Source organism: Molothrus ater, chromosome 1 (genome assembly GCF_012460135.2).
Source record: "Molothrus ater isolate BHLD 08-10-18 breed brown headed cowbird chromosome 1, BPBGC_Mater_1.1, whole genome shotgun sequence".
Taxonomy (NCBI): Eukaryota; Metazoa; Chordata; class Aves; order Passeriformes; family Icteridae; genus Molothrus; species Molothrus ater.
In genome coordinates this window covers 102,365,396-102,383,454 of record NC_050478.2, presented here as the reverse complement: position 1 = coordinate 102,383,454, position 18,059 = coordinate 102,365,396, and the positions used below count along the sequence as shown (strand labels likewise).

General features: G+C 37.1%; 1 protein-coding gene across 5 annotated transcripts in view; it reads left to right on the top strand.

Annotated features, from left to right (window-relative positions):
• Window positions 1-18,059, top strand: part of PTPRM (protein tyrosine phosphatase receptor type M) — a 441,653-nt gene that overhangs the window by 280,010 nt on the left and 143,584 nt on the right. For 3 of the 5 annotated variants that reach the window (XM_036405775.2, XM_054515018.1, XM_036405768.2), the window contains one exon: window positions 9,269-9,401. In XM_036405775.2, the coding sequence (XP_036261668.1) occupies window positions 9,269-9,401 (133 nt within the window). Of the gene's footprint in view, window positions 1-9,268; window positions 9,402-16,317; window positions 16,348-18,059 lie in introns of all 5 variants that reach the window. The other 2 variants (XM_054515015.1, XM_054515010.1) reach the window with 1 other exon arrangement.

Genomic DNA, 18,059 nt, shown 5'->3' with positions numbered 1-18,059 from the left:
GTTTCTAGAAAACAGCTGAAATAAATTCTCAGTGGTGTTGGATATTTCTTGTCATGTCTCAGTACACTTTCAGGAGTAGATCTAGTGTTGAAAGCGTGGGAGTCAACAAGAGGTTTCCTTCAGCAATAGGAGAAACTTACATACATTTGGTGGGGCTGACGGTAAATTGTCCACTTCTTTTACAGCGATGGCCTAAAAGCGGTGCTGACTTGCTTAGAAAATGTGTTAGGTATGGAAAGGATCAATTCAGACTGTCTGCTTTCATTTCCTTAGAGCTAATTTGAGTTATTCTTCTACCATGAGTACTGTTGGTTTGAGGTTGTGTAGAGAACCATTAAAGCAAATGTTTCAGGTCTAAAGGCTACCCTTGTTGTACATTATGTACCTTTATGACTTCTTGTTCACAGAAGTCAGGGCTGTAAGATGCAATTGCACTTCCAATGGCTGCAAGTGGGACATCTTGCACAGAGCATTAGCTGGGAACAAGCCCTACATTCAAAACCTGCCATTTCAGCCCTTGTTGGTGCTTTTGTTCTCAGACCTCCTCATCCTTATTCAGTATGATACCTACATGCGTACAGCTAATATGATGCAAGTATATTCTCATTTCTCCTCAGTCAACCTTGATTAGAAATGTGTGTCTCATCATGTTGTGTTTGTGTAGTCAGAGGGGAGTTGGTAAAGAAGCCCAGTTTTATCTTTCCACAGAAGTCAGGAGGATTTCCACTTTTATTTCGGTGGTGGGAGCTGTTTTCAGATATGCTGCCATGGCTTTTCCATTTGTTGGCAGAGGTCTGTGATGTGTTCCATTGTGGCTGCTTCTTTGGCCACACATAGTGAATACTTATAAATATGTAACCGTCCTTTTTTTCTTCATAAAATAGACTAAAGTTTGTGGAAGTACACTTTAGGGTCATTTGAAAGCTTAAGGTTCCAAAGTACTTTTTTCCTTAGTAAATTATTTATTTCCTAGAAGGAGATACACTGTGTCTGTATATTTGAGACTTGTTAATAATTTCTGGTTATGGTACAGCTATTGAGTGTGCTTTAAACATCCCTTAATGATCTCAATGCTGTTAAAGTGTGAGTGCTTATGCTTTTTTCTCAAATGAATGAGGGCTTCCAACTCCTTGGGTGCCCACAAGAGAGAAAAATTTTTATGAATTTTAATTATTTAAGTTTCTTTGCTTAAAAGAAAAAGGCAAAGAGGAGCTAGCAGAAAGTATGGTGGCTTTGTTTCAAAGGAGAAATGAGCTGTTTATCAACACTTGCTTGTTTAAGTTTTTTTTTTTAAAACCACAGTCTCCAGAAAAAATCCAGACTAAATTGTCTGGATTAAAATTCTGTTAAAAATAGATTGTGATGAGACCAAAAGTCAAACTGGGAACTTTCGTTTTAGGCATGTTTTGTAAAGAATGTTGTTATTCCTGACAACCAGAAATGCAGATGTTTAACCAAAATAGTCTTTCTGCTCACATACACCAACATGAATCATCCACCAGTGAGAGAGACAGTTCATGTGATAGTCAGTTAAATGAATTGTATTCATCAGTGAAATAGCTCTTTGCATGTCTTTTCATGCAGTTCTTTGTCACTTATATTTACATTTTCCTAAAGAATATCACAAACAAAATTAATAATTCATAACTATTGTTACACAGCAGAGCCTTATTTTGATACTCCCTTCTTACCACAGACCTTCTAACAAGTCTGTATTTTCCTGTATTTAAAAAACACCAAATAAAAAATATACCAAATCAACATAGTGGTCCTCAGGAAATACAGAAACCTTTTTCTGGGCAAAGAGGATCTGTACACAGCAATATGTATTGTGATGATGATCCTAAATTGCAAAGAAAATACTCTCCTGCTAAAATGTAAGTGCTGTTTGCCCTCCTTCTCAGACTTCAAAACGATAGAGTGGTGAGTACATCATAGGAGGGAAAAGTCAGACTATGTTGATTTCAACACTTAATTACTCCTATGCTTAGCAAAATAGAAGGAAAACATTGTCTCTGCCATGTAGAAAAAGCAATTTATACATGAGCATTTCCAAGAGAAACCAGGAACAGAAAGGAAGAATATTGTAAAAAGAGAAGTAAACAGACCTTAAACTTGCCACATTTCCAAAACTAATATATTCAAAACATTTTTTCAGTTTTCTCAAGAGAGAAAACTGAAAAACTGCTGATCAAAATCACCTTCTGGCACAAAGTGTACCCTGCCCAACAACACCTCATAACTTCTACCATATGGACAGAAACCTGCAGTTTTGAAGGAGAGCGAGGAGCGCTGATTGGAAAGCTAACAATGAGGATGGCAAGGGAGAACTCACTCTCCTAGCTGGAGTTCTACCAGGAGTAATAAAACAAAGACTTTGTTAGCAGAATATGTGCTGGCTAGCAGATGAGGACTGAATGCCAGTCACTTACAGTATAAACAGAAGAGCCAGGGTGGTAATTCATTTCATCTACAGATTTGTATCTGTTTTGGGTCTTCTCCAGGACAGGCTCAAATCCTGACATCTGGAATGAACTTGAAAGTGTGTCAGACTGGCTTGTCCCTCACAGCATCAGTAATGCTGCTGCTACAGATTTATAAGGGTACCAACTTTTGCAGTCATAGGTGAGATGAAGGGAGAAATGGTGTTTCTGGAGGAAACAGGACATTTTGCACTGCTGCCCTGTTGCAGTGTGCTTTGGGATTAAGGTTTGTGATTGGGTTTCCTGTTGGTCATTTGACATTTATAAGGACCTACCTCTGTGAAGTATCAGTTTTCATACCAAGACAGACATATCAGCATTTTTTCTTACTTTGTCATACTGCCTTTTATCTCAGCCCTTTACTTCAGCAACTCTGCTTTTCCTACCTTTATGTGAATGAACCTTTATGTTGCTTCCTTCCTTGAAACACCCCAACCAACATCATCAATTAAAACATTTTTAAGTCCCTCAAATCCCTCCTGAAGATCTGTTTCTGCTGTGGTACTAACTGGAAATGCTGAGTGATACCAGCTAGTAAAAGAGCAGGAAGGCAGGAAGGGTAGAACTATTTGGGTATTGAAAATGCATCTTTTTAAGGGGTTTTGCCTCCCCCTTCCCCCTGTGATTGCTACACCTGCCTCCTACAGCCTAGCTCAGCTAGGTTGTGTGCTTTTAGTGGCAAAGATTACTTAGCTGCATGCCTGCCCTGTTCTTAGCACAGTGGGGCTCCCAGTCTGATTTACAGCTTCTAGCTCCTACTATCATACAAATAATAGGAAGTAATGATGATAGTAGCCTCTGTAATTCATGTTGTCCTTGCAGAGTGTGGAGAGAGTCTTTAAAGCCAAGTTTTCAGTCTTCTCACTTTGTGACAGGGACAGTAGGAGCCTAGTGATGGGTGTTCCATGGAAGCATCATACCTCTCTCTTTCTTCTGCCTTGTACCATTTTGCATGATTTCTGCCACCTCATCACAGTGCAGCTGTCACACAGGGGTATAATGTTTCATTTTCCTGACTCACTCTGTAGAATAACTCAAAAGTAGGTGTTCAGATGTGATAGTTGAATCTCACTGCCTGCATAAAAAAATCACAGGGTAGTTACTAGCTCAGAAGTTGGTTTCAAATTTGACTGGAAAATGGGATGATCTGAACTAACTGTATTACTACCTTAAGGCCTTGTAAGGTTAGCCATTACATCAGTTACTGGAGCACCTGTGGATGAAATGGAGTTGGAAAGGCTTGCAAGCCTCCTACCAAGCAAGGCTTGCAAGCCTCTTACTTTGAGAGTGTAAAACTGCAGAAAGGAAGCAAAAAGGCAGGAACTATGGTCAGCCTTGAGTGGGAGAAATAAAATGAAACTGGTCTAGTTAATTAATAGAAGAGATTATTTTTTGTCTTAAATAAAGCAAGAAACACCTGGATTTTTTAAAGACTGCTTTAGAAGAAACAACCTTTAGCTAATTTTTACTAGTAACAGCTTAAATCTTACCCCTCTCTTTGTATAACCAGCAGTGCCTAGACTTTTGAGCCAGGATTATTTTATTGGATATTCCGTTCTGTAAAATGGTCAGTCATTTTTAAGTACATTTTTTGGGGAAAAGAAATATTGAAAAGCAAGTCCAAACTTTGTTCATTTATGAAGAGAAGGAGAAAGAGAGTTTATTCATTTTGGTAGAGGTCCATTTCTTTTACTGGAAAACATTTTCATTTTTCTTGAAAAACAAGATAGTGCTTGCCTCAGAATTAAAGGAATGATTATTTTTCTCACGTAATTCATTCACCTTAGCTTTTATTATGGTGAAAAGTAGTTCTGCTACAACCTTTTCTATCCATAAGCTACCTGCAAGAGATTATTCTTTATGAAGTTTTGAGGTTGATGATAACATGATACTTATGCCTTCTGAGTGAGAAAGGAAAGGCAAATTTTCCACCAAAGGAAGTGGCAGAACTAGAAATACTTCGAAGAGAGAGTCGGAATTTTTTTTACCCAGTGTTTTAACTTGTTGTGTGGAAATAGAAATTTAGCTGCACAAAGTCATTTAAGAATTCAAACTCTGGCAGACACTAAGGCAGCAACTAGAATATAATTCAGTTCTCATTCTGAAGAGGGAGTAAGATGCCATGAACTGGCAAAGTGATGACTAAACTTCAGAGAAGATTCCAATATTAAGAAAAAGTTAATGGAATAGGTCTGAGAGTAAAAACAAAGTGAAATACTGTCTTTGGATGTTTCATGGGTACTACTTAAAAATATTATCACTGAGACATGTAAAGTATAGAACAAAATGGGATCCATGAGGATAAGTCAGTCCGGCTGAATGTCATTCTTTATAAGTGAAGGAAAAGAAATTATATATTATTATAAAAATATTTCACATTTTAAGTGCTACTGTTGAGAGAGCCACAAAGAATGGGAAATCAGTCAGTAAAAGGGAAATTGTAGTTGCTGACATTAACTAGAAAAGTAAATATCTAAGGGTATGGAACCAAGCAATGTGATTGTCTTCTACTGTATTCAGCAGAGGAAGCCTGGGGAAATACTTTGCTGGGTTTTGCAGCACCTTAGGGTTTATCTTTAGTGTATCTCTGTTTTTCACTTCTGGCAGGAAGCACTCTAGCTTGTTTTCATCAAGTAAAGACTTTCCAAAGTCAGCACCTTAGTCTTTTTTAAACTGGCAGGAAACATCTCCTTGTCCTTTCATTTTCTAAGCAGCTCCCTTGAGCTATCCTCCACTCACTGCTCTTTAGTGACCTATTGTCTTTCTAGAGGTGCACCACAGTGTATATGTCACTTTAGCCTTGATTCTTGCAGCTCCACTAGCAAGAGCTGGTGTTTTCACACTGTGTTCAGCTTCTGTTCTCTGAGATTGCCCAGACAATCTCAGAGAACAGAAGTGAGGGGTTTTTATGCAAGGCTTAAAGTCACTTGTCATATGCAAGGGTAGAATCAAAATCTTAAAAATAAAACAAACAAAAAAATCCAAGTAAGTCATTAGGTCCACTGTTGTGAAGAAAATGCAGCGGGCATAGCTCAGTTGCTGGCATCAACTTATTGACCTGTTTTCATTAAATACAGATATTTTACTGGAGGCCCAGAATTAGTCTCATAGCTATATATTCTTAAAGGCTCCAGGGCAACCAAGGACATTAAAAATTACTGTGTCAGACAAAGAGGTTGCAAGAATGGTAATAAAATAAAGAAATAAACCACCAAGACTAGATCATCATGATAAAATAGTGTATCAGTAGCACTGTTTCTGTAATGAAAGATTACATTTCACTGAATATTTTTATCATCTGTCAGTTCAGCAGAGTAAAAGAGAAATCAAAGAACCTTTTTTTTTAAGGCTTGCAATGGTGCTTTTCCACATCTCTCTTGAAAACATACAAACAAAACCAAATGCACAAATGGACATTACAGTTTATCAGGAGGCAAGATGAATTTCAGAACTACTGCCCTGAGTTGCCCTTAGAGACAGCTCACCCTTCTCTCCATGGTGCCAGTGCAATTGCCTGTGTGAATATGGGTTAAAAGTCAGTTAAGAAGTAATTATGAGGTGAGAACAAATATCATTCAATCAACCTCTGCCTATCAGGCAGAAATATAGGAGAAGTAAAGTGGCACTGCTTTTCATAGTTAATGCACTTTAGTATTTAATATTAAATCCTGTATGGTATGTTTATTAAATGCCAGGAAGAGTCAGTGTCAGGGCAGCAGCTCTTGATTACAATGCTAGTTGGTACAAGTTAGCAGAATTCACTTGGGACTATGAAGAATTACAGTGGGATAAAAGCAAACTGAATGAAGAGGTAATACCAACTCAAATTTCAATCTTGATAAATGCTAAAATGTAAATTTGAATGGCTTTTAACTTGTACAGGGTTCAAAGCTGAGCACCGCACTGAAGAAAGGGCTGCATGTTTCACTGTAAACAATACACAGTAAAAAACTTCCAGTGTCCATCTGATGTTGACATAAAACCAAGCAGGATGCTAAGGAGTATAAAGAGTGGATTAGAACACAGCAATTTCTTAAATCCAGTTGTAGAACAACTGAGATATGTTAGATGAATAAGCAGCATTAAATAAAATACAGAAAGGTAATCCCAAATTTCTAATGCTGAAAGATTCAAGGAATGTTCTAGAAGGATGAAAGTTCTTTTCATTTACTCAAATAGATTTTGGAAACCACTAAGAACAATAGTGGAGCAGCATTTTGTCAGCAAATAAATAATCTGCTGAATAGAAATGAAGGAGAATTGAGATAATGCCAATATTTTGTTATAATAATTAATGATAGGGGTTTTTAAAAGGCTTGTTAAACATCATGCTTCCAGTTTAAGGCAGCCTCTATTGTGAGTAAGGCTGAGTCCATCACTGTGAGAAGCTGTATCCTATTTTTAACTCGGCATTAAAATTCTTTTCATAGACAATTGAGCTGATTCCTCAATCAGATAATCAATAAACGATGCAATATGGGAGTTTGAGTGTCCTGATGCTAGGCTCTGTGCCACTTCCTGTGTAGGCTTTCTGTAGAGATTTTGCATTTTTGTGGATTCACCAGCTTGTTCAATACTGCTGTCAGGATAATGCTTTGTGTGATGGAAGGCATTTCATGAAGTTTGTGCTCCATCGTATGTAGAAAATGTGTGTGCTTTGAATACAATTTTCTCTCCTCTGTGTAGTGTAAGTGTAGCTGGTTCCACTGAACTGAGGACCATGAGCTGCTACAGAGAGACATGGCACTGAGATAGACACATTGGATAGTACTGTGAATGGTTGCCTTTACTTAATTTCACTGTTTAGCACTCATATTCCCAAAACTAATGCTAGAAGCCTTAACATAAGGAATGAAACCATAAGGCGGAAACTGTTTTTAGCAAGTCATCACTGATGAGTATTCCATTTGGCTGGGATACCCTGAAGGAGATAATAAAGGATAGGCTTTGGAAGGAACTAGTCTTAGAAGCTACATCTGAAAAGATACTACATGCTATTGACTTTAGCTTCTTTCTTTCTTGGGTTTTAGATTTAAAAGAGAGCTTTGGAGTCCTTCATATGTCTTATCATTTGCATCATAGTTGACTCACTGCTTCCTGTTGGCCAAGTGCAGCCCAACAGCTGCTTTTTGCATGAAATGGTGTAGATGTCCTCTGAATATCTACTGCAATACTGAGTGCTGTGAAGAGTACAGCAATATGGAATTTTAAAAAAATTTATATAGGATACAGGAAAATAAAAATAGAACTGTTTATTCATACAAAGTATGAATCATCCTTTATTCATACAAAGTAAGGATTTTAGCAATTGAGAAAAGTGTGTGTGTATTTCTGTCAAATTAATATTCTTGTGGGACTGGGCACCGGGACAGCAAGCACATCATCTTCTCTGATTTAGCACTCATGTGAAGCACCTTGGCCAGAATTTTCCAAATAACCTGGTTCCTGCAGTTAGCTCTAGATATTATTTGATTAATAGTTATCACCTTTTCTGGCAGGTTTTTCTGGCATTTTTCTTGGCAAGGAGTTTTGAAGATGTAGGCCAAAAGTGTAACTGTGGGCACTCAGAAATACTCTTCATCTTAGAATATCCTGGTTAAAATTGAGAAGAAACATTGGAAATCTTTTCATTTTTCAGAAAATAGCTCTTCATGTAAATTGGCCATTAATTTCCTTCCTTTCCAGAAGGAGAAAGTGAAGAAACAAGTAAAATATAGTTGGTGCTGTCAAAATCCTCTCTGAAACCCAGTTAGTGGTACAAGAATGTGGTCTTAAAAGATTACACTTCACTTAGGCTTTACTCTTCCTTCTCCCCTCCCAAAAAAGCTATACCAGGAAAGCGATCCATAAATCCCTGTGTCCATTTTATGGCATGGTGCCTCAAATGATGAATGCTGACACGTTTTGATTTAAAAAAAAATGCAAGTCCATAAAAATATAAAATCAGCTTAGTGAATTGAATGTTGCTTCCTAAACGTTTTTTCATCCTGAACTCATTTGGTAGGGGAAATGGATATTTCATCAGACATGGATTTGACGTTCCATCACATTATACAGTAAACAGTACAAACGATGTTATTTTTTTTAAATGGAGAAGCTGGAGGAGCTAAGACAGTAGCTGCTGTAAGGCACTGGTTATCTCATTTAAACAGATATTAAATGTAGGTGCCAGCGGTGTGATCATCAGCTGCTTCCCACTTTGTGAATAAATTGCTTAGAAGGAGTCTTTTTTCCTACCAGATGTGACCTAGATTTAGATTTCCAAAGGCAAAAAAAAAAGAAGTCTATTGTGTAAAAAAACAATTGTGGGTAAAATGCATGGTAAATGAGCTTATCTCACTTTTCCAGGTGTTTAAGCTAATATGTTATGGAATTACAGCTTCATTTATGAAAAATAATTGAGGAAAATGTTCCAGCAAATCAAATTTGGATAAAAGCTTAGTATAGTTATTGTATTGTTAGCAAGTTTCTAAATGAAAGAAAGAAAAGGGAGCCAGCACAGATAATAAAAATATAGAAATTTGTGAATCTGTGAAGAGGCTCCTGTGAAGGGTCAGGGCTGGAAGTGGTATCCCACCTATATTGTGGTCCTACAGAGTGTCTTGGAACAATATAAAGAGTTTTATAACAATGCAGAAAGCAGAATTTTTCTTAAAAGACCAGGCTTTGATAGCTGTTGGCCCTGGATAAGATTAATGACATTAGTAGGTTAAGTGTATAAACATCAAAAGAATAACACCTTTATTCTTTTCCTCATTCCTGTTTTTCTTTTGTCAATTCCATAGGGGCTGCCACTCGAAAACCAGACCCGGAGCCTGAGAAGCAGACAGACCATACTGTTAAAATTGCTGGAGTCATTGCAGGCATCTTGCTGTTTGTCATTATATTTTTGGGAGTCGTGCTGGTAATGAAGAAAAGGTGAGCAATTAGTGGATGTTTTCTATGTCCATGTTCATATTGCATCTCCTACAGCAGTACTCAGTTTGATATTGGTAAAAGTATCCAGTACTTTTGTATTTGTACCTTGGTACCCCCAGAGATTTAATGTTTGTGTCGTTGTTTTATATATAACAACTCGAGGGCAATGATTCTAGCACTCCTTACTTCAGTACTGCATGATGGACTCTAATAATCAGAGACTATCTGGTCCTGAGTCTCCACCCTATTTGACAGATCAGCTGGAAGCTAGATGTACTTTCATTTTCGCATGTAAAAGAAATTGTTAGTCAAACAGCAGCTAGAACTAAGGTAATTTTTGCTAAGAATGAGGTCTGTATTGTTCTGCATAAACTTCATTTCCTGAAAAAATGGAAGATGTTACAATGGCGCTGAATGTTTCCAAACGCTGGTTCAACACACTCATGCATTGAGATTGTTTTGCCTTGAATGTCATTTGAAAACTGCTACATTATTAGAAGTGTAAGACTGTTTAAAACTGTTTGTCTTTCTCAACTCCATAAGAGATAAAATAGTAACAGGACAAATATAGTTAGGGAGGTGGCACAGATATGAAAAAACTCCATATGATCTTAGAAGCTTAGTCTAGATTAGGAAAAATTATTTAGCAAATAGAATTAAGGTTTTAGGTTCTGTAATGAGCAATGTGAGATTTTCAGCTATTAGAGGTGGGGTTGGGAATGTGCAAGTGTTGTGTAAAGGGGCTGAGTGACAAATTCTCCTTCCACCTCTGTCACAGTCTCCTCACTGTGTCCCATAACCCCTCACCTCCTTGCTATTCCCCTTGAATTATCCCCTTTTTTCTCCTCTGAGAGCAATCCTGGCCTGATTTGGCTCATCCCAACCCTATGTGATTTAATTGTATGTTAACTGGTTTGGCAGGTCTGAGATGTCCAAACCCCTGAGCTGCCTGAATTTCTTCCAGAATTTGAGCAGTGGAGGTGCACAGCAAAGGAGGCAGCTGTCTGACAGTGCCTCAGGGCAGGCAACAGAAGTAGCTGCTTTTCACTCTCCTTGAAGACAGAGGCAGGGCCATGAGTTAGAAGGGCTCTATGGAGAGAAAGGCAAGCTGTGGCCAGGGCTGGGGGCCAGGTCATGACAAGAGGTATGTAAAGAAGAGACTGAGACTTAAGCCCCAGGGTGAGTCTGACTGGGGCAGTGAAATTGACCCAGTAACCAAGTCTACTTAATAAAGTACAGTGTAGCAGAGTTGAAGTCTGTTCTGACTTTGCAGTACTTTTTCTTCCCACTTCCGATTTCTTGCATCATTCATACCTTCAGCTTTAACAGTTGAACTCTCAAACTCCTCCCTAGGGCCAGACAGAGCATTTGGCATGCAGGGAGAAAGGCTTCTTGTATTTTCTGGCCAATCCTTCTTCACACAATTCCTGACCAGCATTCATCATACTCTCTGTTCAGTTCTGAGCCTCTCCTTAAGTGTTTCTGCCAAAGGTAGAATGTATTCACCCAAGGGAGACAAGTTATTCTTCATCTTGAAGGAATAGCATTGCAAAATGATCCAAATAGTTTCAAAGTGAATAAGGTGTCCAGGTCTCTGGCTAAATGGATGCTATGCCTACTCCTACTAAATTCTCTAGAGAAAAACTCTTTGATAATCTAATTATCAGAGGCAGGAGAGCTCAGATCCTAAGTGTTTGCATTAATGCAAAAGGATACTTGATTCCTTCTGTCTACCACAGCTGAGTAATTATTATTCATAGGAATTCCGTTGTTAAAGAAAAAGTGCATTTTGTGAGCTTCCTTGGTTTTTGGAATGAATCTACTTGTGACAGAGATGGAACTATTGAAAATACAAGTCCAGGAACTCTGTTGCCAGATACACACAATTTCATTGTATAGTACAGAAAGAATGATACCAATAAGTTAAAACATGTCCCAGAATGATGCTGCGGCCTTGAACAAAACAAACTGAAATGAGTTGAAACGAATATTAAAAAGTAAGGATGGTTCATTTGTGTAGCAGGATGTGACTAGGCTTTAATGAGAGTTTTGGGAGGTGGGTATATTGTGTCCCAAGCCTCTTAAAGCATCTGCTGTAGCATAAAAGATCTTGAATACAATTACACTCATGACTTAAGCAGAAGATGAACCGATTATTCAATAGATTGCTATTGGTGCATTAATTCACTAGGCTGCTGAGGGCCCCTATGGTTTCACCTTGGTTCAGTTACTGTGTATACATTATGCATTTGGAGAAAAAGTATAAATCATGCCACAAGCTTAGTGTGACCGTAGCGATTTTGCAGTTCTGCGATATTTTAGGTGCTACTTTGGGAAACAGTCTTATCAAGCTAGTGAGCCGTTTGACTTCTGCACTTGATCATTTTATTTCATTTACTTTATCAGGAGCTTTACTGGTGTAAAGATCTGAGTGAAAAATAAAATAGCACCTTGTAATTCAGTGGCACCTTTCCCCTGAGAACCACTTTGTTCTCTGCACTATTATATGCCGACACTCTGGGCTACAATGTTGGGTTTCACTGCGCTGAGTCTACGTGCTTTGAAACTTGTCTTGTTTGGAGTTGGCTACAACGAAATTCCATTCACGTTCTGCTATCCCAAGGCATATCCCAAAGCAAATGTGTTGTTCATTATTCCACAGAGTCTTGTGTATTTGATCTTCAGTTCGTACCGGTAGATGAAACCGACTCTGTCCCTGGGGCTTCACAGTACTGAATTAACTTAATATCAAACTGTTTATTTCCATTGTCAAGAGATTTGGAAAGTAGTTTCACTTGTGTTACAACCATGACTTTGTCCACTACATTCCTTAAGTAGCCACCTCATTTCACTCAACAACCATTGTTTGCTTGGTTGGTGCCAGGCACCATAGATTTTCACAGATCAGTCTCTTGAACTTCTAATTCAGTAGCCAAGTAGAGAAGACCAACATTCAAGGTTTTCAGTGCAGCACAGACATGCTTTGGATATGCCAATTATCAAGGCAGTGTGTAAAGAAGTTCTGCAAATATTAATAGTCATTAAGCAGCATTATTAATTTCACTATGTAATTGTCTTCTGAAGCAGTTCTATCATGAACCAGAGAGGTTAGGTGGCCTGGCAATTCAGTGCATGGTTTGGAGTCGCTAGTGAAGGTCGAAACGTCATGGATGCTGAAGCATTTTCTGTAGGGACACTCAGCTTTTGACTGAAGTAAAACAAATTTGTAAACTTGGCACATGGGGCAGGAAAGGACTGTTAGTGCTTTCCTCTTTATCTCTCCACTTGGTTGTTGATAATTCTTTATCCATTCTGTTCTGTCTTTTCTTTATCCATTAGCATTCCTGCATAAAGGTGTTGTGTAATGTAGTCTAGGAACCTGCAAGCTGTTCCTAACCACCAGTATGGTCATATCAATGACATGATTCTTCTGTCTGAAGTTAGGATAGTGCCAATAGGCTTTCCTCTCCTCAGATATGCTTTGTCTCTCTCACATAAGAATTTACACAAAATTAGATGAAAACAATACATGTGTTTCCCCAAAACTGATCCACAATAAAGTGGATTTTGAATCTGATCCTGAATGGTAAATCCTGGGCAAGACCCAGTCTTTGAGGTACTTGCATAACATTTTATAAAAACATTAAAAATAAAGAATGCCAAGTAATTAAATTCACCAAGTAACTTCATCTTTTGGTCAACTTAAAGTGGAGCAGTGAAAATGAGAGTACTGTTGCTACAACATTTGGAAAAGCAATAGCAATTAAATCAAGACTTGCATAAATTAGACACTTACTGCTTTATTTTCTCCTTTCCTGTTTTTTTTTTCCTTTATACTGTATATAGGTTAAATTTTAAAATTTGCCTAAGTTGGTAAGTTAGTGCTCCAACATTTGCTTAAAAGCCCTTTATATGTCTTTGGGGCAGCTGTTTCCATTGGGACTGCCATTTTGTTGCTACAGTGGGAGTGCAGTAAGGAAGCAGTTATTAAAATTTTATTCCATTGGCTTCTGATTCAGTTGTAGAATGGAGGTTTTCTAATCATAAAAAGTCTGTTTTGTTTTGCCTGGGTTTAGTTTCTGTTTTCAGCTGTCTCTGTGCCTGAGCCTTCCATGAGTTTCTAATGTATGTAATTGTAGCATCCGTTTAAGTCAGAGACCTTGGTTCTTGGCAGTGGATAAGGAAGGGTTTTGCACTCAGAGGAGCTGGACTGGGAATGCATTGTTCCCATTCCCTGATAGCAAATCAGGCTGTTCAGTTATACATACACCTTTGCCAACAATTTCAAACACTTAGGATAGAAATTGAAGATAATAAAGCTGAAGGAAAATTCCAGCCTCCTCTTCCTGAACTGTGTTTTTCCCTAGAGGCCAACTATAAATGAGAGATGATGGAAGAAAACACTGAGGTAATGACAAAGTTCCAAAAGTTTCCATTCTGTTGGGTCAATCCTTCTGTATCCAGCCTCCTGTGCTGGTTTTGGTAAATTTTATAGTGGGGCCTTATTCTTTAAGTGGTATTCATTAAATTAATTTATGTATTCAGTCCTAAAGGAGTTAAAAGTGTATAATATTGTCACTATATGCAGAAACAGTTTATTGACATAAAGTAACCTCACTACCAGGAAGTGACTGAAGAGCTATGCTCATAAGCAAATTCAGCCTAAGTTGGCCAAAATTTTTGCATTAGTCTTTTTAACAGAAAAAGACTTTTCATACATAGACAGAAACTTTAGTTTGTATTCATTATGTAGGAGGAAAAATAGAGCTTGTCCATATTTCTTAAAAAAGCTAAATCCATTCAGTTATGGATGGTGCTTTAGCATGTGGCCTGAAATGCTTGTATAAAACTTGCAAGTATAAATCTTTCTGCAGGATTTTAGCATATTCTTTTTACCTGTTTCAGTGCATGGTATTGTTGAGAGTCAAAACCTTAGTGCTCTTTTTCAAGGACTTCTATATGGAAAATCTCCCAACTGTAGCAATATAAAAATAGCTGGAGCTTGAGACTTCCAATTTTTCTCATGTTACACAAATGCTTAATGGGATATTTACACACAATAAAGTTCCTGGATTTTCAGCATTTTTTTCATAAGGAATAATTTATCTTTATAACATATTTGGCAGAATTCTGCATATAAGTACCAGCAGTGCTTCACTGATTAATTGTATTTATTGTTGTTTTTCAAATTATTATACATCTTTTAGAAGTATGAGAACATTTGTACTAATTACATTAAATCTCTCTTGTGGCAACATATGGCAAGGAACACTGTCAACAGGGTTGACAGTGTCATGAAATTCTAAATCAAAGTGAGAGAATGAGTAATTCTGAAAAGAAAGATAGTGGGAAATTTAATTATGACTGAACTAGAAAACAACCACTTGCTTATAGTGCAGGTAAGTGCTTTGACAGGACCTGATCCCATGCTCCCTATGGAATGCAAAGAGGCTTACAACTATTTTGCAGCTTGCCCCTTACTCTATTCTTAGTTATCTTCTAAAACTCAACTTTAGCAGTTATACATTTTCCAGATGCCATGTGATTAAATATGCAGTGTGTAGTGTCTTGTGTTTGAACAATACTGTTCGCATCAGAAAAATGGGAATAAAAACTGGGAAATATTTCTAATGGCATCTTCACACAAAGAAGATGAGAGAGAAAATTTGATGAAAGCCTAGTTTTCAAAGGGATGCCTGAAGCATGTAGCCAGAGGCAAGTTAACATTAGTTATAGTCCTTTGCAAGGCCTGTTTACATGTTTCCTGTGTAGTCAAAGGGCTGTATGCATGTGCTGTAAAAATTACAAACGCCTTCATGGTTCCTTTCAGCCTTTTATCTTGCCAACATGTGAATACTAGTTGACATTATGCTCAGAGATGTTTTAAGATCCCCAGCCTTTTTTTAATTGCAGTCAATATGTGGAATTCATTTGGGTTGAAACTTCCCCTTTCTGGAAGCTTGCAGTCCTGCCTGTAGTGGGCTCGTAACTGAGGGAGGGAGGGAGGGAAGGATATAAAGCAGAAGAGCATAGCTGGAGGGCTTCTATACTTTGTGCTCATACAGAGCATGTCTAGGTGGAGTATTTGGCTGACCAAGAGGTTATGCAAGGCTGACAGAGCCCATATTTGTTAAGGTGATGGTGCTAGGTCTCCCAAGTTGTTCTTTGTGGCATTCACGTGGGCAGGAATAGCATGGATACAGGATCAGTTCTTAATTTTTATCTCTGCCACATGGGGAAATACCACCAATACAATTTTAGCCCACAGGGATAGATTTTTTATTTGTATGGCAGTAAGTATCTTTTCCTTCTGAATTTAAAAGGTTATTTAAAAGCCGAAATATTAGAAGAGCTGTGGCAATGGATTTTCTCCAGTCTGGAAATAAGTCCTTTCAAAAGCAGAACTGACTGCCTTAAGTAAAAAAAGGGATAGGCTAAGATTCTACAGTGCTATGACAGAAGAGGAGCTACTTAAAGTGTATTCTGAAGTTCTTTATTCCTAAGCTTCTAACACCATGCTAGAATTTCTATATCCTTATTCCTGATGCAGCTGAGGTGTAATCAGAAGTGATTTAGCACTTTAATTGGGAATATTTGTGTGTGTAGTATATGCAGATATGAACAGACATTAAATATGTAACATTACATAGCAGGTGTACCTTAAGGTGGTTTGATTTAACAGTTGGAGATGCATTATATATTGTACTGCTCAAAGTGTTATGGAGATTGGATATGTCACCTGTCTATTCCAGAAACATTGCATGATATGCCCAGATATACATTCTTGCTACCTTTCATTTGTGTCACCAGTTCAGGTCTCAGTTTCATCTTGATTTTTCATACATTAATATTTGACTTTTCTTTCCTTCCATTTCATCTTTTCCACCACTGCCTAATCCTTCCACCATCATGGCAGAAGAAGCTATCACTCCTACACTTATTACCTGTAAGTAACTTCTTTGTCATCAGAGACACACTATCTGCCATGTTGTTCCATGCCTGAGTAGTGAATGCTAATACTGAAAATTCCTTTATAAAAACATACTTTGTAAAAGTTTCACCAAGATGAAAACAACATGGTCCATAATGTAATGAAATACTTAGCTTTTTAAGAGTTTCTTATGTCTCATACTGTGCATTAGAGTCCTTTGAATAACATTATGTAAAGAATTTAATTGAGTAGTAGTGGGTGTAAATATCACTGCCATGTCAATGAGAAATTTTCATGCCTAAATAACTATTTTTAGAATTTATTTAGTAGTTTCTTTCTCATTTGTACTGTTGAAATTACAGCATTTGTTAGACACGTGCAAGCATTTCCATTTCTTGCTGTGTACATATTACTACTTTTTTATGAATAATTGATCATGCATAAACATCATAAGTTACCATTTCTGAAGAGAATTTCAAAGGGGAGAGCACTAAAAAATGAGGGCAGGATGAAGCATAACTTTCAATAACTAACAATTTTTTTGTTTTGATACAGTCCTTAGTAATACCATTATGTGCTTCTTTATTTACCCAAAGCCTTGCTTCATTCCCTGTTGTCAGCAGGTGATGAATGAGAAAGGTTCTTCTGTGAATTTAGAAAATCCCTTTCTGAGGCTATTCACTTTTTCTTGCTTTCCAGGTACAAGGAGTACATAATAGATTAGCAAAATACTAGGGGTCTTGCTTAGTTGCAAGATGAAATGTGTTTAATCTTGTGTAATCGTGTTGGCCAGCAGCAAAAATCAGCTGTCCAGCAGTTATCTGTTTTATTAAACCTCAGATTTAAAAGCCACAGGAACCTGTGAGATATTTTTATATAGTTACAGAAGTTGGGGTGTTACTTGCATTAGATAAATTTTAGTAGCAGTTTTTAAATACATATAGTGGTAGCATACTCTTGAAAGGAACACATTTCAGTAATGTTTTTAATTTAAATGCAATATAAAGTGTTTCATCTTCCCTCTAGTTGCTCTTCAAACTTTTTAAATACATATTTTTTCAGTTCATATTTTGAAAAAGCATCAAACAAACATTCATTTATAGAATTTGTGGAAAAAATATTAAATGTTTTCCGTCTTGAACATTTGGTCTTCAAGAAACCAAACAGAACCATTCTTCAAATTAATTAAAGCAACTAAAATTTAAACCTCATAACTGAAATTCCCTAAGACTTCACAATATATGGGAACTGCTCATGTGGTTGGTAATTCAGATTTCATATTACCTTATGTGACACTATGTATAGTGCAATTTTTTAAAACTGGTGTTTAAAGCATTGTATTAATGTGAAGGTCTGAAAAAATTAGCTCTTCCACAGATACAGTATTCCAAAATTTGTTTCCATTCCTGAGATGAAAAGACATATTTTCCATTAAATATACCTTAAAAAAAAATTCAGTTTGGGACCATTTAAATGTAGTTCTTCAAAATGTCAAAAGAATATAATACAGTAAGCCATGTAGCATGGTCTTGCCTTAATAAGTAAATATATTTAAATTCATATTTTAATATGATTCATGTCTCAAGGCTAAATCATAACCAAAATTGAAACAAATGGAACATTAAATGAAACACAGTTTCATTATTTAGATAAATTGGATTATTTTTTTTCTCTCTTTTTGCACAGACAAAGGAAAATGCTTGAATTGAAATGGTTTCTTTAGGTTT